Below are 27,461 nucleotides of genomic sequence, written 5' to 3' on the forward strand. Positions count from 1 at the left end.
GCAATGGAGCCGAAGAGGAGGAGTCACTCGTCCCGTGACTCGAAAACACTTCTTCGAAGAAAAACAACTTGTAACACTCCGAGCCCAACACTAGATGGCAGACGTATGCACAGCATGTGAATCTGCAGCGGAACATGCAACGAACAGATGTACACTGGCTAAGTGACATTTTCCATATATATATTATACCAAATCCTTTTGTTCAAGGAAAACCGGAGACGCAATCGTGCTGCAGTGTATTTATTGAACCTTGTTCACAGGAAACTGTTTCCTGTGAACAAGGTTCAATAAATATACAGCAGCACAATGGCGTCCCGGCTTTTCCTTGAACAAAAGGAATTGGTATAATATATTAGGAGTTTCCGGAATCTGATATATATATATATATATATATGACGATACCCTTTCAGGCATAGCGTGCCTTATAATATATATGTATGTGTGTGTGTATGTATATATATATATATATCAAGAATCTCCCATGTAATTCCCAGGCTTAGTTTTACTTACTGTGGAGCACCCTGCTAGAAAAACAGACATTTGAGGGAACACATTGAGAGTGTCTGTGGTGTTGTAGGGTGCTCCATAAAAAGGAGATGCTCTCCACCTAAACCTGGGAACTACCCAGATGTTTTCTCCTTCCTTTTTGCATAAACATATATATATTTCATATTCCAATTAGCTTTGGCTGCAGACTACTGTTCAATGCACCAATGGAGAAACGGCTCTAGGTGTGGTTCATGCGATTTTATTTATTTTCTTAATTATGAGTGCGTGACTGTAGTTGATGCTTGTCCTCCCTGTCTTTTCACATGGACTATAGTCCTCCATGTGCAAAACAGCATTGCAGATGGGGTTCAGTGAAATCGCCATCTTAGATTAACTGAGCAGTACAGCCAATATGTGCGGAATGTGTATTTACAGAACATCCTCTCCACTTTCTTTTTGTGCATTCTGCACGGACAAGTTCCCACTATTCAAATTATCAGTGTTCTTTGCAACATCATTCCCCTGCTTCTCCCTCGCAGTTGTTTCAAAATCCAACCAGTTGTCCTGGTAATCTGGTGGTTGGTGTTCATTTATCAGAATACATCTACAGCTCCTGAATATGATCAAGTGAACAATATTAACTACATCTTTTTATATAAGCTCTTAAAAGGTCTAACTGTTGAAATCAACTATTTTTATAATTTCTGTTTTATTCATTTTGTCTAAAATGTGCAGATTCCCCCTTCACAATCTACGTAAATTCAAGTTCCAAAGATTTCCATTTCTTTCAGGCTATGTGAAGTACATGTGTGAGCATTCCCACCACATTCTCTGTAAGGTACCAGTTCCACAGATTCATATTTAATTAAACTTGTAATGTTCAAATGTAGAGATTTCCATTTCACAGTCTCATGTCAATTTTCATAAACTAGACTACAGCGAGCCAAACTCGATCTCATGTTGTCAGTACCTTACTACTATACTTTTGTTATACCAAATTGGGCTTGTATTTATCGCTGTTCAGCTTATTTATCCTTAGTACCTATAAGCACTCTAAATATGTATGCATCAATGTTCGAGAGATTCTGAAAGTGCTGTAAGTTTTAACTCCCTCCTTCGCAAGGCACTGCTAATTACCCCTCATATTAAATAACTGATGACACCTTCTATGTCATCATTGATAATATCACTGCTACAATAGCAGTGAAATTATTGATGAGAAAACTGTGCATGGCAGGGGGGCAAGTTATCGTTACCTTAGAGTACTAATTAAAGTTACGTGAGATAACTAGAACTAATGAATTTCTGCGTGTTTTGTGTTTCATTTTAAAACATAATTTGTCATTGAAATGTCCCCTTAACTATAACGTCCTTTTAACCTTTGGTTTGTTAAGTGAATATATGTGTGTATGTACACACACACACATACATACATATAGATTTCTATCTAAAAGTGAATACCTGGCACCCTTCCACTCTCGACTCACTTCCTTCAGTAGCCTTTTTCTTCACCAAAATAAGATGCTGTGTCCGGGGTCCTTGCACTTTTCACACTTCCCAATTCGTTTTTCCTGCCTCTCCTAGCCTTGGTCACTGTTTTGCCCTTTCTCTGCTACTGTAAACATAGAGCTTGGTCTCCTATCAATTGATTGGCAGTACAGATCTTTAGAAACACACTAGTCCACCACTTCCTTCTGGTCTGCAGGAAACCAAGGGAAGCAATAAGATTGTGGGCCTTCGTCATAATATTCGCTGTCTCCTTCAGGTCAGTGAGCCCTTGATGAACGCTGTAACTCGTTTCGCCCCAAACACTGCTTCAGAACCCTATTTTTCACTGCTCTGATTTAAAAGCCAAAAGACAGGATTTACATCTTACATTGTTGATAAAGGATGGCTATGTAAGCTGTACACAACGTGCACAGTAAGAACGTTTCCATTTTCTAATAGCAGTTGAGTAATAATTTTACAATCTTTCTGTGATGATAAAATTAGAAAAAGTTTATCTTTCGTGCATAGCTGCTTTTATTATACAAAATGTTTCTTGAAGGGGATCTTTCCCCTATCACTTGTGTCTTACAGTTTTGTTTATTTCTGTGTCTGTAAATCAGTTCTATTTTAGTGTAGAGGCTCTCTTCTTTCTCGAGGTCCGTCTTGTGTTTGCAGTAACATATTTATCAGAACACCCTAATTAGTTATTGCTGAACTGCTGTATCTTGTTTATATTTTAATTCCATACTTCCACAGTATAACCAAGTCACGCACTGTTTTCTGTGAATGGACTATTGATGCATTGGTATTGCTGTCCACAGGAATGTTTTCATCGTAAGCCTTGCTGGCCTCTCACTGTTTCCATATATGTTCCCAGTTTGTTTGAGTTGTCATTGATTCTGGATGTAATGATTAGTCTCCTATCCCTATATTTACATTAGCTGTCCATTACTTCAGACTCAAAGTTGGACACCTTTTACCTGATAGTTATGTGACTATTGGAAGTGATGTTCAGTGTGTGAGTTTAGCCTTGCAGCCCTAGATCTGATTAAACCGGATGATGTGCCTCTTTTACTCCAAGTAAGCATATTCAGACAACAGGGGTATCACTGTAAAATACAGATTTGATAAATGGTTGTTTTGACCACTGTGTCCCACAGTTGTTTCTTATGTTTTTGTCTGCAGCACTCAGTCCAGCGGGGTTGTTAACTGCACTCGTACAACATCACCGCTTGAATCAAGTGGACCAACTGATGTGGTAATCAAAGAAGAGCTAGTGGATGACTATGACTATGATAAAACTTCGGGCACAGTTGGGGTTGTTGTGAAGGAGGAGAATTCAGAGGAAGAATATACAGATGAGTATTCCAATAGTGATGAGAGCTATCCCATATTAGAAAGACAGCTAATGAAACAGTCTGCAATGGACAGAGCATCTCGTAAAGGACCCTGCAAAAGGACCCTAAAAAGTTCATCTGAGGTATCCAAAGCTAAAATATTAAAATTGGAATGTGGGAAGATGCCCGTCATGGATGTGGAAACGTGTAATAATAAAACAGATGTATCAAAGGCAGTATCACTGGAAGAGGACATTGTTTTGACTGGGAAAGAAGACAAATTGCTTGACAAAGAAACACATTTGTCTGCCTCTGTAGAAGAGAGTTTAATCTCAAGTATCAACTCCAGTGAATCAAAAGGATCAGAAAGTATAGAACATAAAGCAAAATCAAAACGCTCCATGCCCACTAAGGCAGTAGGAAATAATAGTGAATCCTCCCGAGACTTTGGCAAGCCTGAAACACCCATCCTTTTTCCTAGGGACTCAGCAGATAGCCCACTCTTGGCCAAGGTTACAAAAAAAAGGAAATCTACTCCTACTCTAAAATATCAAGAATCCCTAGACTGTGCAGTAGATGAACTCACCCCACCAGTGTCCCCAGTTAAAAGAGGAAGGCCTCGAAAAACAAAATTTAACAAAGTTGGCCGCCAACCAAAGAAAAGTTTTGGAAAACACTTGGACCAAATCCAGGAAGCCATTCCGGCAAAGAATAGTGCATTCTCAAATGCAAATCTAGATCTCGAAGACGTGGATGGAGTACTGTTTGTTTCTTTTGTATCAAAGGTAGGTCTTTTTTCATTAAGCCTCCCCCCCCCCTGCTTTTTTTTAAATGGAAAGTGCACGCACAGTTTAGGTCACATTTCTTTTATTTGTGGTTGGTGTTTTGTTAGGTCACCTAGAAACCACAAATGTTATTTACTTTAGTAAATGTTTTGACTTGCTGATTTCCGTTTTCCTTGAAAGAAAACATTTTAGGTAACACGAACTCTTTAATTGTTTAAAAGAAGAAAAAGTCAGTAATGTCAAGATTTTTGCATCTGGAAGTTTATTCCTTAACCTCTTAGCTGCCGGGCTCCTCCCCCCCCCCCAGTGCTGAGCCCTTTTGTGGCTATTTGGGGTAATTCGCGCTTAGGCCTTCATAACATTTTGTCCACATAAGCTATCCATGCCTAATTTGCGTCCTTTTTTTCCAACATCCTAGGGATTCTAAAGGTACCCAGAGTTTGTGGTTTCCCCTGGAGGAGACCAAGAAATTAGCCAAAATAGAGCAAAAATGACGTTTTAAAAAAAATAATTGGGAAAAAAAGGCTGCAGAAGAAGGCTTGTGGTTTTTTCCCCTGAAAATGGCATCAACAAAGGGTTTGCGGTGCTAAAATCACCAGCTTCCCAGCTTTCAGGAAAAGGCAGACTTGAATCAGAAAACCAAATTTTTCAACACAATTTTGGCATTTTTCTGAGACATACCACATTTTTACGATTTTTTGTGCTTTCAGCCTCCTTCCAGTTAGTGACAGAAATGGGTGTGAAACCAATGCTGGATCCCGAAAAGCTCAATATTTTTGAAAAATAAACCAAATTCTGAATTCAGCAAAGGTTCATTTGTGTAGATCCTACAAGGTTTTCCTACAGTTGAAATAAAAAAATATTGAAATTGAGCTGAAAACAACAGCCATTTTTCTTTATGTTTTACTCTAGTTTTTTCCTGCGATGTCAGATTTTTTAAAGCAATATACCGTTATGTCTTCTGGACTCTTTCTAGTTGCGGGGATGTATAGGGCTTGTAGGTTCATCAAGAACTCTAGGTACCCAGAGCCAATAAATGACCTGCACCCTGCAGTGGGTTTTCATTCTATGCCGGGTATACAGCAATTCATTTGCTAAAATATAAAGAGTAAAAAATAGCTATCAAGAAAACCTTAGTATTTCCAAAATGGGCACAAGATAAGGTGTTGAGAAGCAGTGGTTATTTGCACATCTCTGAATTCCGGGGTGCCCATACTAGCATGTGAATTACAGGGCTTTCTCAAATAGACCTCGTTTTTACACACACCCTTATATTTGGAAGGAAAAAATGTAGAGAATGACAAGGGGCAATAACACTTGTTTTGCTATTCTATGTTCCCCCAAGCCTCCCGATAAAAATGATACCTCACTTGTGTGGGTAGGCCTAGTGCCCGCAACAGGATATGCCCCAAAACACAACGTGGACACATCACAGAAAACAGCTGTTTTTTTGCAAAGTGCCTACCTGTAGATTTTGCCCTCTAGCTCAGCCGGCACCTAGGGAAACCTACCAAACCTGTGCATTTCTGAAAACTAGAGACCTAGGGGAATCCAAGATGGGGTGACTTGTGTGGCTCTGACCACGTTCTGTTACCCAGAATCCTTTGCAAACCTCAAAATTTGGCTAAAAAAACACATGTTCCTCACATTTCTGTGGCAGAAAGTTCTGGAATCTGAGAGGAGCCACAAATTTCCTTCCACCCAGCGTTCCCCCCAAGTCTCCCGATAAAAATGATACCTCACTTGTGTGGGTAGGCCTAGCGCCCGCGACAGGAAACGCCCCAAAGCGCAACGTGGATACATCCAATTTTTTGAAAGAAAACAGAGGTGTTTTTTGCAAAGTGCCTACCTGTAGATTTTGGTCTATAGCTCAGCCGGCACCTAGGGAAACCTACCGAACCTGTGCATTTCTGAAAACTAAAGACCTAGGGGAATCCAAGATGGGGGTGACTTGTGGGGCTCGGTCCAGGTTCTGTTACCCAGAATCCTTTGCAAACCTCAGAATTTGGCTAAAAAAAACACATGTTCCTCACATTTCTGTGGCAGAAAGTTCTGGAATCTGAGAGGAGCCAAAAATTTCCTTCCACCCAGCGTTCCCCCAAGTCTCCCGATACAAATGATACCTCACTTGTGTGGGTAGGCCTAGCGGCCGCGACAGGAGACGCCCCAAAACACAACATGGACACATCACATTTTTGCATTGAAAACAGTGCCTACCTGTAGATTTTGGCCTCTAGCTCAGCCGGCACCTAGGGAAACCTAGCAAACCTGTGCATTTTTGAAAACTAGAGACCTAGGGGAATCCAAGATGGGGTGACTTGCGGGGCTCTGACCAGGTTCTGTTACCCAGAATCCTTTGCAAACCACAAATTTTGGCTAAACAAATGCATTTTCTACACATTTCGGTGACAGAAAGTTCTGGAATCTGAGAGGAGCCACAAATTTCCTTCCACCCAGCGTTCCCCCAAGTCTCCCGATAAAAATGATACCTCACTTGTGTGGGTGGGCCAGGTGCCTGCAACAGAATAAGGCCCACAACTTGTAGAGATAGAGGGGATAGCACCGCGAGTTTATAAGGACATATTCGTTTATACATCTTTAGACTGACTCTGCTTTGGGGACCCACATAAGTGAGGTGTCATTTTACTTAGGAGACTGAGGGGAACACTGGGGAGTAGGAATTATGTGCTGGAGTGGTGATCCTACGAAGAAAAGCCAGGAAAATATGCTTTTTTAAGCAAATTTTGAGGTTTACAGAGGAATCTGGGTAAGAAAATGTTGGGGGATCCACGCAAGGCACACCTCCCTGGACTCCTTGGCGTGTCTAGTTTAAAAAAATGTCTGGGTTTGGTAGGTTTCCCTAGATGAAGGCCGCACCCAGGACCAAAAACATAGGTGCCCCTCCCCCCCAAACACAGGTAGTTTTGTAATATATCATTTTGATGTGTCCACGTACGTCCGTGATGTGCCAAACACAAAAATTGGGAAAAGAAACACACTTAGGTTATGTGAAAAAGACCCCTCACCCACCGACCAAGTTGGTGGCATGCTTCATCATCGGGGTCCCACCTGAGGCACCTAGCGTGTCACAGGTGTGCTGCGACGCCGGATTACAGCGGAGCAGGTTTTGTCATTTTTACCACACATACTGGTTGGATTTGGCACGAGGGTGAGTGATGGTTCAGTGGATCAAATTTTACTAACAAGAGCTTTCACAAAAATGAAATGCACTGTTAATAACTGAAAGGCAAAAAACTGAACCAATGACTCACAGCTCGTGAGCTGTGAAGCCGCGACAAGGCACCAACCGCTTTACAGTCCATTCACACAACTTTCATACATGACACACACAAGACCATTCACACCGCCAGCCACGGGCCCAGCACATTACAACACTCACATCGACAGACAGCGCCACTCAAGAGCCCATCACTTACATACGCCCACATGCCTGATACAACAATCACACCAGCTGATGGGAGTGTGTGGACTGGTGTTTGGCTGGCAGTGTGTTGCAGTAGCCAACAGCAAGTCAATATGTACACTCTCAGCCAAGCCCCACTCCACACACAATGGCATCATTTTTTTTTTTTTTTTTAAACAGAGGAACCCCTAACTAAGTAGAAAAAATTACAAAACTACAAACACAAAAACTCTAGTACATGACAGAAATGCTAACCATGAAACTGAACACATGAAAATACAAAACAGACATGAGTTTACACTCATGGTTGTTCCCAGAAATTCTTCTGGGTGTGGTAATTCTTAAAATAACCACCCACACACAGCCCAGGCTTTGAAGGACAATCTGGGCAGTACATTCGAGTCTCCCTCCGGATACCTCTTCGAAAACACACTCTACATTTCTTAGCTGGAAAGTCTTTTTTGGGTGTGGGAGGAATGTGCTCAGCAAAGTGGCGATCTTTCAATCTAGCCACATCCTCCACCACTGCTTCTCTAGGAACTCTGGTCTGTTCCACCACAATAAGGCTCTCTATCACTGACTCCTGAAATTTCACAAATGTCATCTTTGACTCTGGAGACCTATCCCTAAACACAATAAAAGCATTGAAGGTTGCTAAGTGGAAGAGGTGAATTGCTAACTTCTTATACCAAACGTAAGACTTACGAATAGCAGTATAAGGTTCCAACCTCTGGTCAACTCTATCTACACCTCCCATGTGCTTATTATAATCTATAATGCACACAGGTTTGCGCACTTCAGCAACCTGGCCCCAAACAGTCACGGGGGAAGTACTCTCATCATGGATGGTACTTAGCATGTAGACATCCCTCTTGTCTGAAAATTTCAAAGCTAGCAGCTCCTCATTCCGCAAGGCACAGCACTGTCCCCTCTCAAGTTTTTTACAGACAAGCTCCCTTGGATAGCCTTTCCGGTTAGAACGGATTGTGCCACAAGCAACTGTGTCCACTCTAAACAATTCCTTGAACAACTGCACACCAGTGTAAAAGTTATCTACATACAAATGGTGACCTTTGTTGAACAGTCGTCTACCAAGATCCCACACAATTTTCTCAGTAACTCCAAAAGTGGGAGGACAACCAGGGGGGTCAATATTGGAATCCCTACCAGTGTACACACGGAAACTATACACATATCCTGTCCTACTTTCAGACAGCATATACAATTTAATTCCATATCGTGCCCTTTTGCTAGGAATGTACTGCCTAAAAACCAAACGACCCTTGAAGAGGATCAAAGACTCATCCACACTTATCTCTTTGCCTGGAACATAGACCTCCGAAAACCGATCTACAAAATGATCAAGGACAGGCCTAATCTTAAAAAGACGGTCAGAATCTGGGTGATCTCGTGGCAAGGCTAATGCATTGTCAACAAAATGCAGCATCCTAAGAAGAAGCAAATACCGATTACGACTCATGGTCGCAGGAAATATAGCTGTTGCCATCAAGGGACTAGTAGACCAATAAGAAGCCAGTGACTGCTTCCTTATCAACCCCATCAAAAAAGTCAAACCCAAAAACTTTATCTCCTCCAAATTTGTGGGAATCCACTGGGCAGCTCTAGAGTGTGGCCTAAGTCTAGCAGCGTTGTCCCTCAAATGCTGCTCTGCATACAAATTAGTCTGCTCAACAATCTCTTCCAAAAACATATCATCCATGAATAACTCAAAGAAATTGATAGGCAAAAAGTTCTCTGTATTGGCGTTACACCCCGGGAGACCAGTAAAGGCAGGCAACTCTTGCTGCTCCATGTTTGGGGCAACCCAGACATCAGGTCTTATAACGGGAAACCTTTCAGCCCCAGGTTGCTGCACTATTGGCACATCAGTGTCCTCCTCTAAAACAGGCCCTTCATCTGCACTGAGTGTGGCTTCATCATCAGAAGATTCCCCTCCAACAGAAACATCACTGCCAGAATCTCGGACTTCCTCCTCTGCCTCAGATGCAGAGTCCGTCTCATAATCATGATCAGACTGTGACTCAAAAAGCACACCAACCACCTGCTTGAGCGGTCATCCTGCGGCTAGCCATGATCTCTCCTGCTAAAATTAACTGGACAAATTCACCACCAACAACCAGCACTGTGTAAGACAAGTAACAAAGTGTAGCTTTGTTAGTAAGTGTTATAAACTCAAAAACTATACCGCTCACTTGCCTGAAAAAGCTTGATTCACCAGCAACTACTCTGAACAGACACAGCAATCGCCAATGATATCCCACTAAAAAGAAAGAAAGAAAGGCAAATTAGAAATAAGACAAACAATTGTGCACAAATCTAAGGACAATTTTACACACAATCCTGCATTTAGTACACCCCCTACAAACATGTCATTCATGCATGGCAACACTACTCCTTTAGAGTAAATTGTTTTTACTTACCTAAAACATGCAACTGTGCAAACTGCAGGTCAACCACCACCAAAACCGCAAGGAGCCACAGCAAATAAAGCAAAAGCTTTGAACTAGAGCAAAAAGGAGGAAAACATTTTTTTATCACAAATGCAAATACTTCATCAATTGACAAACACCCCACCATCAAACATTTAGAAATTGGTGCCTAAGTGGATTCTGCCATAGGGGCAGATGGGCCTACTAAAACAATAGGCCTGTCTGCCCCAAGGAGGCCAGAAAATACCTTTAGTAGTGTGTCCCCATGGAGAGCGACCCTTGCCAAAGGGGACAGCCCTCAAACAAAAAAAAACAAAAAAAACACACACAACACTATCCCTGGTGCCTAAGTGGCTTCTGCCCCCCTTGGGGGCAGATGGACCTAAAAAAATAGGCCGATCTGCCCCCAAGGGGTGCAGAAAAGGCCAACAGTTCTATGCCCTCTTGGGGGAGGGGGGGCACCCCTTGCCCAAGGGGGCACCCCCCCCCACATAAATACACAAATAAATAAATATCCCTGGTTATCCAGTGTTTTCTGCCCCCCTTGGGGGCTGATCTGCCTAAAAAGTAGGCCAATCTTCCCCCAGGGGGGCAGAAATGGCCGTAAATAATTGCCCCCTAAAGGGGAGCGACCTTTGCCCAAGGGGCCGCTCCCCGCAAGCTAGAAACTCACACAAAGTAAAAGAAATAAAAATCCCTGGTGTCTAGTGGGCATTCCTGCTGCGCAGCAGGAATGCTCAAAGAGACACCGGGTGAAAGGAAAAGTCTTTCCTTTCCCCCTGTGCCTCTTTGGCCCAAACCCCCCACCCACCGGGAAGAGGAACCCACCTCTTCTCCTCTCGCCGCACAGGAAGCAAATGGCTTCCTGTGCGGCGAGAACCCCATAATGAAGTCAGCGCGCGATCGCGCGCTGACGTCATTATGGGTGGTGGGGGGGTTGGGGGTGGAAGGGGAAGGGCTTCCCCTTCCATCCCTGACTTTGGGGGGGTGGGGGGAAGCACACAGAGGGAGCGAGAGCGCTCCCTCTGGGCTGTGTGCCGAGGACATAATGGTTACGTCCTCGGCACAGCAGCACTGTGCCGCAGGACGTAACCATTACGTCTGCGGCACAGAACGGGTTAATGACAGCCATCTGTAGAGCAGTCAGAATTTTTTCTGCGGGTGCAGAGCATTGTTCTGCATTGGAATATAAATGTGATTTATATGCTATGTGAACTGTCGCCCTGATTAACGGTGACTTAGGTGAACCCAATGGCATCAGCAATTATTCTGATGACCAAATTTTGCTTCTAGCATATCTTGCTTCAGTCCTTTAAGGATGTGCATGGGTTCAACTGTCCAGTGTCTGTTTGAGAAATCTGGGCGAATTAAATCATATAGTGGCTTGATGCGTTGTGCATATTCTGGAATGTAAGTTCTGCCACAGTTAAAGTAACCAAGTAAAGACTGTAGTTTAGTGATAGTGTTTGGTGGTTGGAGTTGAGCACATTTTTCTAAAAAGTGGGGGGCTACACTCTTGCCCTCTTTTGATATGCAAGGTTGTTTTGGATTTTTTTTATGCACTATGTTGTTAATTAGTGCGGTGTTGTGTGAATTTTGTATTGCTGGCACATAGGGAAACCTACCAAACCTGTACATTTTTGAAAACTAGAGACCTAGGGGAATCCAAGATGGGGTGACTCGCGGGGCTCTGACCAGGTTCTGTTACCCAGAATCCTTTGCAAACCTCAAAAAGTGGCTAAAAAAACAAGTGTTCGATGGCATCTGTCGCTGTAGATACACATGGTCTGCATAGCTCGCCATCTGGTGTTGGGTCGGAGTGTCACAAGTTGTTTTTCTTCGAAGAAGTGTTTTCGAGTCACTGGACCGAGTGACTCCTCCTTCTGTGCTCATTGCGCATGGGCGTCGACTCCATCTTCGATTGTTTTCTTTCCGCCATCGGGTTCGGACGTGTTCCTGTCGCTCCGAGTTTCGGAACGGAAAGATAGCTGAAAACGGAAGATTTTCGACGGTATCGTTGCGATCCGGTTCGAGATAAACACATACGACAACGCATTGAACATCGAAGCGCTTCGGTGCCCTTCGGGGTAGATTTCGGCACACCGTCGGGGCCTAGTCGGCCCGACCGCGTGGAGAACAACGCCGATGGAACGGACCCCGTTTCGATTCTGCCCTGAATGCCACAACAAATATCCATATACGGACCAACACTCGGTCTGTAACCTGTGCCTGTCACCCGAGCACAGCGAAGAATCCTGTGAGGCCTGTCGGGCGTTCCGGTCCCGAAAAACTCTGCGCGACCGTCGAGCGAGAAGACTGCAGATGGCGTCCACGCCAAAGGAGCATCGACAGTTCGAGACAGAAGAGGAACAGGAGGAATCCTTTTCCATCCAGGATTCAGACTCCGACGAACTCGACAATACAAAAACTGTGAGTAAGACGTCGAGATCAGAAATTAAAAAAGGCAAAAAGGCCCAGGGGACGCCACTGCCAACCGGCCATGGCTCAACCCAAATTCACGGTGACCAACAATCGGCACCGAAAAAGGCCCATTCAGTGTCGAGATCGTCCGACTCCGGTCGAGACACCGGCACGCAGCCTCCTCGGGACCGAGAGAGTGCTAAAGAGAAGCATCGACACCGAGAGTTCGGTGTCGACACGGATCGACGCCGAGACAGTGGCGCCGAAGACCATAGAGGCCAAGATTTTTCGGCACAAAAGAAGAGGAAGGTTACCTCGGAGCCGAAAAAACAAACAACAGGGTTTTCGGAGCCGAAAAAAGCACCAACAGACCCAGTTTCAGGCTCCTATACTGAAGAACTTTCTATGTCTTCACAAATGAAAAGACACAGATTCGAACAGGAACTGCAACCCACTGAAGTGGATCACACGCAAAAGCGTATCTTTATTCAGCAGGGGACAGGGAAGATCAGTACCCTTCCACCTGTCAAAAGAAAGAGAACACTTCAGTTTGTAGCACGAGAGGCTCCTCAGCAACAAACAGCAAAGACGGTAACACCTCCTCCCTCGCCTCCACCTGTAACTCCGGCTTCGCCAACTTACACCCCGTCACATTCGCCAGCTCACACCGCCATGAGCCACGACGACCAAGATCAAGACGCGTGGGACTTGTACGATGCACCAGTGTCTGATAACAGCCCAGACACATACCCAACTAGGCCATCACCACCTGAGGACAGCACAGCCTATTCACAAGTGGTGGCTAGAGCAGCTCAGTTCCATAATGTGGAACTACACTCTGAACAAGTAGAGGATGACTTTTTATTTAACACCCTCTCCTCCACCCACAGCTCCTACCAAAGCCTGCCTATGCTCCCAGGCATGCTACGCCATGCAAAGGAGATCTTCAAGGAGCCAGTTAAAAGTAGGGCAGTAACGCCTAGAGTGGACAAAAAGTATAAGGCGCCTCCTACGGACCCTGTATTCATCACCTCTCAGCTGCCACCAGATTCTGTGGTGGTAGGGGCTGCCAGAAAACGGGCAAATTCACACACTTCTGGGGATGCACCTCCCCCAGATAAAGAAAGCAGAAAGTTCGATGCAGCCGGGAAGAGGGTCGCTGTCCAGGCAGCAAACCAGTGGCGCATCGCAAACTCACAAGCGCTGCTAGCGCGATACGACAGAGCCCACTGGGATGAGATGCAGCATCTCATTGAACATCTCCCAAAAGATCTACAAAAAAGAGCAAAACAGGTTGTTGAAGAGGGGCAAAACATTTCCAACAATCAAATACGCTCCTCTATGGATGCAGCAGACACAGCCGCAAGGACCATTAATACGTCGGTTACCATCCGTAGGCACGCATGGCTCAGAACGTCTGGATTCAAGCCAGAAATTCAGCAGGCAGTACTTAACATGCCAGTAAACGAAAAACTTCTGTTCGGTCCGGAGGTCGACACAGCCATAGAAAAGCTCAAAAAGGACACTGACACTGCCAAGGCCATGGGCGCACTCTACTCCCCGCAGAGCAGAGGATCTTATACCACCTTCCGCAAAACACCTTTTAGAGGAGGGTTTCGGGGTCAGGCCACACAAGCCAGTACCTCACAGTCCGCACCGTCCACCTACCAGGGACAGTACAGGGGAGGCTTTCGGGGCCAGTATAGAGGAGGGCAATTCCCTAGGAATAGAGGAAGATTTCAAAGCCCCAAAACCACTACCAACAAGCAGTGACTCACACGTCACTCACCCCCCCCCCACACAACACCAGTGGGGGGAAGGATAGGTCAATATTACGAAGCATGGGAGGAAATAACTACAGACACATGGGTCCTAGCAATTATCCAACATGGTTATTGCATAGAATTCCTGCAATTCCCTCCAGACATACCACCAAAATCACAAAATTTATCAAAACACCATTCACAGCTTCTAGAGATAGAAGTTCAAGCACTACTGCAAAAAAATGCAATAGAATTAGTACCAAGCACACAAATAAACACAGGAGTTTATTCACTGTACTTCTTGATACCAAAAAAGGACAAAACACTGAGACCAATTCTAGACCTCAGAGTAGTAAACACATTCATCAAATCAGACCACTTTCACATGGTCACACTACAAGAAGTGTTACCATTGCTCAAAAAACACAACTACATGACAACCCTAGACCTCAAGGACGCATATTTCCATATACCAATACATCAATCACACAGAAAATATTTAAGGTTTGTATTCAAAGGAATACATTACCAATTCAAAGTATTGCCTTTCGGTTTAACAACCGCTCCAAGGGTATTCACAAAATGCCTAGCAGTAGTCGCTGCACACATCAGAAGGCAGCAAATACATGTATTCCCGTATATAGACGACTGGCTAATCAAAACCAGTTCGCTCACACAATGCTCAAACCACACAAATCAAGTCATACAAACCCTCTACAAACTAGGGTTCACCGTCAACTTTGCAAAATCCAACATTCAGCCAAGCAAAGTACAGCAATATCTAGGAGCCATAATAGACACGACAAAAGGAGTAGCAACGCCAACTCCACAAAGAATTCACAATTTCAACAGAGTCATTCAACACATGTCTCCAAATCAAACAATACAAGCAAGAACAATACTACAGCTCCTAGGCATGATGTCATCATGCATAGCCATTGTCCCAAACGCAAGACTGCACATGAGGCCCTTAAAACAGTGCCTAGCCTCACAGTGGTCTCAAGCACAGGGTCACCTTCTAGATCTGGTGTTAATAGACCGCCAAACTTACCTCTCGCTTCTATGGTGGAACAGTATAAATTTAAACAAAGGGCGGCCTTTCCAAGACCCAGTGCCACAGTGCGTAATAACAACAGATGCTTCCATGACAGGGTGGGGAGCACATCTCAATCAACACAACATAAGAGGACAATGGAACATACATCAAACAAAACTGCATATAAATCATCTAGAATTATTAGCAGTTTTTCAAGCACTAAAAGCTTTCCAACCAATCATAACCCACAAATACATCCTTGTCAAAACAGACAACATGACAACGATGTATTATCTAAACAAACAAGGAGGAACACATTCAACGCAGTTAAGCTTATTAGCTCAAAACATATGGAAGTGGGCAATCCACCATCAAATTCGCCTCATAGCACAGTTTATTCCAGGGATCCAGAATCAACTGGCAGACAATCTCTCTCGAGATCGCCAGCAAGTCCACGAATGGGAAATCCACCCACAAATTCTGAACACCTACTTCACACTCTGGGAAACACCTCAAATAGACTTATTTGCAACAAAAGAGAACGCAAAATGCCAAAACTTCGCGTCCAGATACCCACACAAGCAATCCCAAGGCAATGCCCTATGGATGAACTGGTCAGGAATATTTGCTTACGCTTTTCCTCCTCTCCCTCTCCTCCCTTATCTAGTAAACAAATTGAGTCAAAACAAACTCAAACTCATTTTAATAGCACCAACGTGGGCAAGACAACCCTGGTACACAACACTGCTAGATCTTTCTGTAGTACCCCACATCAAACTGCCGAACAAACCAGATCTGTTAACGCAACACAACCAACAGATCAGACACCCAGATCCAGCATCGCTGAATCTAGCAATCTGGCTCCTGAAATCCTAGAATTCGGACACTTACAACTTAGCCAAGAGTGTATGGAGGTCATAAAGCAGGCCAGAAGGCCATCCACTAGACACTGCTACGCAAGTAAGTGGAAAAGATTTGTTTGTTACTGCCATCATAATCAGATACAACCACTAGACGCAACTCCGAAACATATAGTAAATTACTTGCTCCATTTACAAAAAGCAAAGCTAGCCTTCTCTTCTATTAAAATACACCTTGCAGCAATATCTGCATACCTGCAGACTACCTATTCAACTTCCTTGTATAGGATACCAGTCATCAAAGCATTCATAGAAGGTCTTAAAAGAATTATACCGCCAAGAACACCACCTGTTCCTTCATGGAACCTAAACGTGGTCCTAACAAGACTCATGGGCCCACCTTTCGAACCCATGCACTCTTGCGGAATACAATTCCTAACCTGGAAAGTTGCCTTTCTCATCGCCATTACATCTCTGAGAAGAGTAAGTGAAATTCAAGCGTTCACAACACAGGAACCTTTTATACAAATACATAAAAATAAGGTCGTCCTACGACCTAATTCAACATTTTTACCAAAAGTTATTTCACCGTTCCATCTAAATCAAACGGTAGAACTACCAGTTTTTTTCCCACAGCCAGATTCTGTGGCTGAAAGAGCACTACATACATTAAATGTCAAAAGAGCATTAATGTACTACATTGACAGAACAAAGAACATCAGAAAGACTAAACAGCTATTTATTGCATTCCAAAAACCTCATGCAGGTAACCCAATATCAAAACAAGGTATAGCCAGATGGATTGTTAAATGCATCCAAATCTGCTACCTTAAAGCAAAAAGACAACTGCCCATTACTCCCAGGGCACATTCAACAAGGAAAAAAGGTGCTTCAATGGCCTTTTTAGGAAACATCCCAATGCATGAAATATGTAAGGCAGCCACATGGTCTACGCCTCACACATTCACCAAACACTACTGTATAGATGTGCTATCCGCACAACAAGCTGCAGTAGGTCAAGCTGTATTAAGAACTCTATTTCAGACAACTTCTACTCCTACAGGCTAAACCACTGCTTATGGGGAAATAACTGCTTACTAGTCTATGCAGACCATGTGTATCTACAGCGACAGATGCCATCGAACTGAAAATGTCACTTACCCAGTGTACATCTGTTCGTGGCATCAGTCGCTGAGATTCACATGGGCCCACCCACCTCCCCGGAAGCCTGTAGCAGTTCAGAAGTTACCTTCAATTTTGTACATTTGTATATATATTATTTAAACCTTTAATAGGTACATACTTACACATTTCATTGCGCGGGCACTATTACTATAGTACAACTCCTACCTCACCCTCTGCGGGGAAAACAATCGAAGATGGAGTCGACGCCCATGCGCAATGAGCACAGAAGGAGGAGTCACTCGGTCCAGTGACTCGAAAACACTTCTTCGAAGAAAAACAACTTGTAACACTCCGACCCAACACCAGATGGCGAGCTATGCAGACCATGTGAATCTCAGCGACTGATGCCACGAACAGATGTACACTGGGTAAGTGACATTTTCATTTCCTCACATTTCGGTGACAGAAAGTTCTGGAATCTGAGAGGAGCCTCAAATTTCCTTCCACCCAGCGTCCCCCCAAGTCTCCCGATAAAAATGATACCTCACTTGTGTGGGTAGGCCTAGTGCCCGCGACAGGAAATGCCCCAAAACACAACGTGGACACATCACAGAAAACAGAGCTGTTTTTTGCAAAGTGCCTACCTGTAGATTTTGGCCTCTAGCTCAGCCGGAACCTAGGGAAACCTACCAAACCTGTACATTTTTGAAAACTAGAGACCTAGGGGAATCCAAGATGGGGTGACTCGCGGGGCTCTGACCAGGTTCTGTTACCCAGAATCCTTTGCAAACCTCAAAAAGTGGCTAAAAAAACAAGTTTTCCTCACATTTCGGTGACAGAAAGTTCTGGAATCTGAGAGGAGCCTCAAATTTCCTTCCACCCAGCGTCCCCCCAAGTCTCCCGATAAAAATGATACCTCACTTGTGTGGGTAGGCCTAGCGCCCGCGACAGGAAATGCCCCAAAACACAACGTGGACACATCACAGAAAACAGAGCTGTTTTTTGCAAAGTGCCTACCTGTAGATTTTGGCCTCTAGCTCAGCCGGCACCTAGGGAAACCTACCAAACCTGTGCATTTCTGAAAACTAGAGACTTAGGGGAATCCAAGGAGGGGTGACTTGCGGGGCTCGGACCAGGTTCTGTTACCCAGAATCCTTTGCAAACCTCAAAAAGTGGCTAAAAAAACAAGTTTTCCTCACATTTCGGTGACAGAAAGTTCTGGAATCTGAGAGGAGCCACAAATTTCCTTCCACCCAGCGTTCCCCCAAGCCTCCCGATAAAAATGATACCTCACTTGTGTGGTTAGGCCTGGTGCCTGCGACAGGAATAGATCACACAACGGTCAATGTTGTTCCTTACGTGAGGCAGCTGTTGACCCTGGGGTGATCCATTCCTGACACAGACACTAGGTGTAGGCACTCAAGTGGGGTAGTGTTTTTATCAGGACAGGTGAGGAGTCACTGGGTGGTAGGAATGTTGTGGATCCCAGCATATTCCTGTAGTTTGTGTGACAGAAATGCGAGAAAAATTGAGTTTTTTTTCAACATTTCAGCTTTGCAGGGTATTCTGGGTAAGAAAACTTTGGGGAAGCCACACAAGTCACACCTCTGTGGACTCCCCCGAATGTCTAGTTTCCAGAAATGTTTGGGTTTAGTGTGTTTCTCTATATGGCCGCCGAATCCAGGACCAAAAACACAGGTGCCTGCCTTACAAAACCAGTTTGTTTTGCCATGGATAATTTTGATGTCTCCACAATATGATTTGGGTGGTGGAATTTGGGGCTGAACTAAATTGGGGAGCTCCCAAGAGAGCACTCTCTCTCTGCTTGCCGCCGCATTCACCTGCTCTCTGGGTTGGCCTAACCCACTATTACCCAGTTGCACAAACAGCTTGCGAAGGGACAGCAGGACTGTCCTCATCACCTCCCTCATAATGTACTGGAAGAGGAGTTATCGAATGGGACTCCTCTGACTGAAAAATCACTCCCAGAGTCTGCGCCATTGTCCTATCCCTCAGATGCTGTCTCAGTATCTGATGTCTCAGTCTCTGATCCTATGTCAGAGCGGTCCTCTATAACCCGAGTGCAGGCAGCAGTCATCCATCAAGATGCCATCTCTGCTATTGGCTAAACTGTTGCTCTAAAACACTAGCCTACGTAGACAGTCACAAAATCGATGGTGTGTGAGATACGTGCAACAGTAGAGGCCACCTTACCTGCGCTTCTTCCCTCAATCAGCACGTACTTTCAAGACACTCAAAAAACACCTTGTCACATACCATTCGTCACAGTCTTTAGCACCTCCTGCGCCCAGTCCAACAATCATTATTGGTGCTCCCACTCCCTCCTCCTCGGATTCCCTCATTACCACCCAGCAAAAGTGCCCTTCATCTCTCCATAGACTTTGCTAATGTACTCAGCTATTTACATAAAATACAGATTTGCTCTTTGCAGTAGGCATATAAACCTTCTGCGCTTCTTTATGGCACTAAAACTTCCACTAGACAAGTCGGACCCTTTTCCCCCCAGGGAAACCACACACATATTGACAAAAGTGATATATATATGACAGCCAATCACATGAAACTCAACTCAAGCAAAACCGACATAATCCTCTTTGGCCCACACAAAAACACCTGGGACCCCTCATGGTGGCCCACCACGCTAGGCCCTGCACCCACCCCCGCCAACCACGCACGCAACCTCAGCATCATCCTAGACTCCTCCCTCTCGATGACCCAACAAATCAACGCTCTCACCTCCTCATGCTTCAACACACTCCGTATACTGAAAAACATTCAAATGGATCCCCACAGAGACCAGAAAAACTGTCACGCACACATCAGCAGCAGGCTTGATTACGGAAACGCCCTCTACGCCGGCACCACTCTAAAACTCAAGCGCAAACTACACGCATCTAGAACTCAGCAGCACGACTCATCCTCGACCTCCGCCGACACGAACACATCTCTCCACACCTCAAATCCCTCCACTGGCTCCCCATTGACAAAAGGATCACCTTCAAGATCCTCATCCTCGCACACAAATCACTCCACAACACAGGCCCTGCCTACCTCAACGAGAGTCACCTTCCACACCCCCACACGAAACGTCCGCTCAGCTGACCTCTCTCTCGCCTCTGTCCCCCGCATCAAACACACCACCACCGGGGGCAGATCCTTCTCCTACCTTGCACCCAAAACCTGGAACGCCCTCACAACCCACCTTCGCAAGACCCAAAACCTACTTCTTTTCAGGAAGGGCCTCAAAACCTGGCTTTTCGAACAGTGAAACTCCCAGCCCCTTTCCCCCCCCCCACCCCCCCCCCCCCCCCCCCCCCCCCCCCAAAGCGCCTTGAGACCCTCACAGGTGAGTAGAACACTTTATAAATCTCTTTGGTATATATAGATCTACCTCTATATATCTATAGATATATCCATGTACATAGATATGTCTATCTACATAGATATAAATATAGGTTCGATGGCATATGTTGCTGCAGATACACATGTTTAGCACAGTCCGCTGCCTGGTGTTGTGCTCGGAGTATTACAAGTTGTTTTTCTTCGAAGAAGTCTTTTTTGGTCACAGGACCGAAGGACTCCTCCTTCTTCGGCTCCATTGCGCATGGGCGTCGACTCCATCTTAGATTGTTTTTTTCCACTGTCGGGTTCGGACGTATTCCTTTTCGCTCCGTGTTTCGGTTCGGAAAGTTAGTCAGAATCTCGGAAGAAAGCGTCGGTATTGTTCCGTTCGGTATCGGGATAGTTAGGTACATCGACACCGATCATCGGAAGACTTTGGGGTAGTTTCGATCCCCCATCGGGGCCTGGTCGGCCCGACCGCGTGCGACATCGAAGCCGATGGAACGGACCCCGTTTCGTTTCTGCCCAAAATGTCACAGTAAGTATCCTTATACAGATCAGCACTTGGTCTGTAACTTGTGCTTGTCCCCCGAGCACAAGGAGGATACCTGTGAGGCCTGTCGAGCCTTCCGGTCCAGAAAAACACTCCGGGACCGAAGAGCCAGGCGTCTTCAAATGGCTTCTACGCCGACAAAACAACGTTTCGACGAGGAAGAGGAAACATTCTCGGTTCCGGAATCAGAATCCGGAGACTCCGACGTCGAAGAACAGCTACAAACAGTGAGTAAGACGTCGAAAACAACACATAAGAAGATTGACAAGGCCCAGGGGACGCCACTGCCAACAGGCCATGGCTCGACCCATAAAACCGGCGAGCCGTCGAAGGCGCCGAAAAAGGGCACGCCCATAGCGAAGACACCCGACTCCGGTCGAGGGACCGCCATGGAGCAACCTCGGAGCCGAGATAGCGGCGCCGAGAGGCAAAAGCAAGATGCCGGCACCGAAAAACATCGGTATCGAGACACACTGCCGAAAGCCACAAAAATCCTGTCGGCGCCGAAGCCGAAAAAAGATGTCTCGGCGCCGAAAAGTTCCACACCTTCATCCTACACAGAGGAACAAGGAATAAGTGGCCAGATGCACAGATTTGGACAAGAGCTCCAAAGTGTAGAATCGGACTACACACAAAAGAGACTGTACATCCAGCAAGACACAGGGAAGATATCAACCCTTCCCCAAATAATGAGGAAAAGAAGGATCGGACTTCCAAAGGATGACGCACAACCACAAGCCAAAGTGGTTAAAAAAGTCACGCCTCCGCCCTCTCCACCACAGGCATCGCCGGCACAAACACCGCCACAAATGCACTCACCAGCGCAAACTACAATAAGTCATGACGATCAGGATCAAGACGCTTGGGACCTGTATGACACCCCAGTGCCGGACAATGATCCCGATTCATACCCCACAAAGCCGTCACCGCCAGAGGACAGTACTTCATACTCGCAACTGGTGGCTAGGGCAGCAGAATTCCACAATGTCCAACTGCATTCCGATCCTATAGAGGATGATTTTTTATTTAACACCCTCTCGGCTACACACAGCCAATATCAATGTCTCCCAATGCTACCAGGGATGTTACGGCACGCAAAACACATTTTTGAAGAGCCCGTAAAATCAAGAGCCATCACCCCAAGGGTGGATAAGAAATACAAACCACCACCCACAGACCCAGTGTTTATTACTTCGCAGTTACCACCTGACTCCGTGGTAGTAGGGGCAGCTCGCAAGAGAGCAAATTCCCATACATCTGGCGACGCCCCACCTCCGGACAAAGAAAGCCGAAAATTTGATGCGGCAGGAAAGAGTAGCATCACAGGCAGCCAACCAGTGGCGCATCGCAAATTCACAAGCGTTGCTGGCCAGATATGACCGCGCACACTGGGACGAGATGCAACTTCTCGTAGACCATCTTCCCCAGGAATACCAAAAAAGGGCGCAGCAAATAGTTGAAGAGGGACAAACGATCTCAAACAATCAAATCCGCTCTTCACTGGACGCAGCCGATACTGCAGCAAGAACAGTCAACACTGCTGTCACCATAAGGAGACACGCTTGGCTACGCACTTCAGGCTTCAAACCTGAAATCCAGCAGGCTGTCCTTAATATGCCCTTCAACGAGAAACAACTTTTTGGCCCTGAAGTGGACACAGCCATTGAAAAACTTAAAAAGGACACAGACACAGCCAAAGCCATGGGCGCACTCTGCTCCCTGCAGAGCAGAGGCTCTTTTAGAAAAACTCCATTTAGAGGGGGGTTTCGTGGCCAACCCACAGACACCACCAGCCAACAAACAAGAACCACACCATATCAGGGTTCATTCCAAAGGGGAGGTTTCAGGGGATATAGAGGGGGTCAATTCCCAAGGAGTAGGTGAAGATTCCAAACTCCAAAAACACCTCCACCTAAACAGTGACTTTCAAGTCACACAACCCCTTCACTCAACACCAGTGGGGGGAAGACTAAGCCAATTCTACCAATCTTGGCAACAGATTACAACAGACAATTGGGTATTAGCAATAATCCAACATGGCTATTGCATAGAATTCCACACATTCCCACCAAACATCCCTCCAAAAACACGCAAAATGTCACCACAACATTTAGAACTTTTAGGACTAGAAGTTCAAGCACTACTGCAAAAGGATGCAATAGAGCTAGTACCAGTACAACAAAAAAACACAGGAGTTTACTCCCTGTACTTTCTAATTCCAAAAAAAGACAAAACATTAAGACCAATATTAGATCTCAGGACACTAAATACCTACATCATATCAGACCACTTCCACATGGTCACACTACAAGACATCATTCCACTGCTCAAACAGCAAGATTACATGACCACATTAGACCTAAAAGATGCGTACTTTCATATACCGATACACCCTTCTCACAGAAAGTACCTAAGGTTCGTATTCAAAGGAATACATTACCAATTCAAGGTGTTGCCATTCGGAATAACAACTGCACCAAGAGTGTTCACAAAATGTCTAGCAGTAGTAGCAGCACATATCAGAAGACAACAGATACACGTGTTTCCCTACCTGGACGATTGGCTAATCAAGACCAATACAGTAAAGAAGTGCACAAACGACACCACATATGTCATACAAACCCTTCACAAACTGGGTTTCTCCATCAACTATACAAAATCACACCTCGAACCGTGTCAGACACAACAATATCTAGGAGCAACCATCAACACATCAAAAGGAATTGCCACTCCAAGTCCACAAAGAGTGCAAGCATTCCACAAAGTAATAAGTGCTATGTTTCCAAACCAAAAAATACAAGCAAAATTGGTGCTAAAACTTCTAGGCATGATGTCATCATGCATAGCCATTGTCCCAAACGCAAGACTACACATGCGACCCTTACAACAGTGCCTAGCATCACAATGGTCACAGGCACAGGGTCAACTTCAAGATCTGGTGTTGGTAGACCGCCAAACATACCTCTCGCTTCTATGGTGGAACAGCAACAATTTAAACAAAGGGCGGACATTTCAGGACCCAGTGCCTCAATACGTTATAACAACAGATGCTTCCATGACAGGGTGGGGAGCACACCTCAATCACCACAGCATTCAAGGACAATGGGATGTACACCAAACAAAATTTCATATCAATTACCTAGAACTGTTAGCAGTATTTCTAGCGTTAAAAGCCTTTCAACCCATAATAACACACAAATACATTCTTGTCAAAACAGACAACATGACAACAATGTATTATTTAAACAAACAAGGAGGAACACACTCAACACAATTGTGCCTCCTAACACAAAAAATATGGCAGTGGGCGATTCACAACAACATTCGCCTAATAGCACAATTTATTCCAGGGATCCAAAACCAACTAGCAGACAACCTTTCGCGAGACCACCAACAAGTCCACGAATGGGAAATTCACCCCCAAATTCTGAACAAATACTTTCAAATTTGGGGAACACCCCAGATAGATTTGTTTGCAACAAAAGAAAACGCAAAATGCCAAAACTTCGCATCCAGGTACCCACACCGCGAATCACAAGGCAATGCTCTATGGATGAGTTGGTCAGGGATATTTGCATACGCTTTTCCCCCTCTCCCTCTCCTTCCATATCTAGTAAACAAGTTGAGTGAAAACCAACTCAAACTCATACTAATAGCACCCACATGGGCAAGACAACCTTGGTACACAACTCTACTAGACCTTTCACTAGTACCGCATGTCAAACTACCCAACAGACCAGATCTGTTAACACAACACAAACAACAGATCAGGCATCCAAACCCAGCATCATTGAATCTAGCAATTTGGCTCCTGAAATCCTAGAATTCGGACACTTAGACCTCACACAAGAATGTATGGAGGTCATAAAACAAGCTAGAAAAGCTTCCACTAGACACTGCTATGCATCTAAGTGGAAAAGATTTGTTTGCTACTGCCATACCAATCAAATCCAACCATTGCATGCCTCTACAAAGGACATAGTGGGATACTTACTACATTTGCAAAAAGCAAACCTCGCTTTTTCATCTATAAAAATACACCTCGCAGCAATATCTGCTTACCTACAAACTACTCATTCATCGTCTCTATTTAGAATACCAGTTATTAAAGCATTCATGGAAGGGCTAAAAAGAATTATACCACCAAGAACACCACCAGTTCCTTCATGGAACCTTAACATCGTCTTAACAAGACTCATGGGTCCACCTTTTGAACCCATGCATTCCTGTGAAATGCAATATCTAACGTGGAAAGTCGCATTTCTCATTGCAATCACATCCCTCAGAAGAGTAAGTGAAATACAGGCATTTACCATACAAGAACCATTTATTCAAATACACAAAAATAAAATAGTTCTAAGAACAAATCCAAAATTTCTACCAAAAGTCATCTCACCATTCCATTTAAATCAAACAGTAGAATTACCAGTGTTCTTCCCACAGCCAGATTCCGTGGCTGAAAGGGCACTACATACATTAGACATCAAAAGAGCACTAATGTACTACATTGACAGAACAAAGCTAATCAGGAAAACAAAACAACTGTTCATAGCTTTTCAAAAACCACACATAGGAAATCCAATCTCTAAACAAGGCATTGCTAGATGGATAGTCAGATGTATTCAAACATGCTATCTTAAAGCCAAGAGAGAATTGCCTATTACACCAAAGGCACACTCAACCAGAAAGAAAGGTGCTACAATGGCCTTTCTAGGAAACATTCCTATGAGCGAAATATGTAAGGCTGCAACCTGGTCTACGCCTCATACATTTACTAAACACTACTGTGTAGACGTACTAAATGCACAACAAGCTACAGTGGGCCAAGCTGTACTAAGACATTATTCCAAACTACTTCAACTCCTACAGGCTAAACCACCGCTTTTAGGGGAGGTAACTGCTTTATAGTCTATGCTAAACATGTGTATCTGCAGCAACATATGCCATCGAACTGAAAATGTCACTTACCCAGTGTACATCTGTTCGTGGCATTAGTCGCTGCAGATTCACATGTGCCCTCCCGCCTCCCCGGGAAGCCTGTAGCCGTTTAGAAGTAAATCTTAAATCTTAAACATTTGTACATTTGTAAATAATTATTATAAACCTTTTATGTACATACGTATTCACTCCATTGCATGGGCACTATTTATAGCAAACAACTCCATCCTCACCCTCTGCGGGGAAAACAATCTAAGATGGAGTCGACGCCCATGCGCAATGGAGCCGAAGAAGGAGGAGTCCTTCGGTCCCGTGACCAAAAAAGACTTCTTCGAAGAAAAACAACTTGTAATACTCCGAGCCCAACACCAGGCAGCGGACTGTGCTAAACATGTGAATCTGCAGCGACTAATGCCACGAACAGATGTACACTGGGTAAGTGACATTTTCAATCTATATATAGATCTATTTTTTTTAGTTGTTGTATGGTTTCCTTGGGGGCCAAAATGGCCCCCAGGGAAACCCTACAACATCTAAAAAAAAAAATTGCCCCCACAGGGGGTCACCCTGCCCACGGGCGACCCCCTGTCATTTTATTTATTTTTTATTTTTATTTTTTTGAAAAAAAAACAATCCCCCCCCCCCCCAGGGGGCACCTACCTTTTAAAAAAAATTAATTATGCCCCCGGGGGGGGGGCCGCCCCCCCAAAGTGAAATCCCTGGCGTCTAGTGGTGTTTCCTGGCCCCCGATCGCAGCTGTGCTGCGATCGGGGGCCAGGAAACACTTTGAGATGGCCTCGTAAGAAAGGGGAGAGTCTCCCCTTTCTTACGAGGCCTTTTCAAAGTGTTTCCTGGCCCCCCGATCGCAGCACAGCTGCGATCGGGGGGCCAGGAAACCTGAAAGTGTTTCCTGGCCCCCGATCGCAGCACAGCTGCGACCGGGGGCCAGGAAACACTTTCAGGAAGGCCTCGTAAGAAAGGGGAGTGTCTCCCCTTTCTTACAAGGCCTTCCTGAAAGTGTTTCCTGGCCCCCGATCGCAGCTGTGCTGCGATCGGGGGCCAGGAAACACTTTCAGGAAGGCCTTGTAAGAAAGGGGAGACACTCCCCTTTCTTACGAGGCCTTCCCGAACGTGGGAAAGGCCGTTTTCCCCATCAAAGCAGGAAGCGGCCGCAAGGCTGCTTCCTGCTTTGATGGGGAAAACACCTTTGCAACGGCGCGCTGACGTCACAAAGGGGCGGGTGGGGGGGCGGGGGGAGACACGGAAGCTTCCGTGTCTCCCGGGGGGGGGGGTTTAAAAAAATAAATAAATCCTCGGGTGCGACGCACCCGAGGATTTATTGATACCCTTCCTGGTGTCGGCCACTGGTCGTGACCCGCACCAGGGAGGGTGTGTGGGCGTCGGCCAGTGGCCGACGCCCGCAACGAAG

General features: G+C 45.1%; 1 protein-coding gene across 4 annotated transcripts in view; it reads left to right on the forward strand.

Moving 5' to 3' along the window:
* Positions 1 to 27,461, forward strand: part of MGA (MAX dimerization protein MGA) — a 782,199-nt gene that overhangs the window by 113,811 nt on the left and 640,927 nt on the right. For all 4 annotated transcript variants that reach the window (XM_069208766.1, XM_069208765.1, XM_069208763.1 and 1 more), the window contains exon 3: positions 3,163 to 4,099. In XM_069208766.1, the coding sequence (XP_069064867.1) occupies positions 3,163 to 4,099 (937 nt within the window). The remainder of the gene's footprint in view (positions 1 to 3,162; positions 4,100 to 27,461) is intronic.

The sequence above is a fragment of the Pleurodeles waltl genome, chromosome 9 (assembly GCF_031143425.1).
Source record: "Pleurodeles waltl isolate 20211129_DDA chromosome 9, aPleWal1.hap1.20221129, whole genome shotgun sequence".
Lineage (NCBI taxonomy): Eukaryota > Metazoa > Chordata > Amphibia > Caudata > Salamandridae > Pleurodeles > Pleurodeles waltl.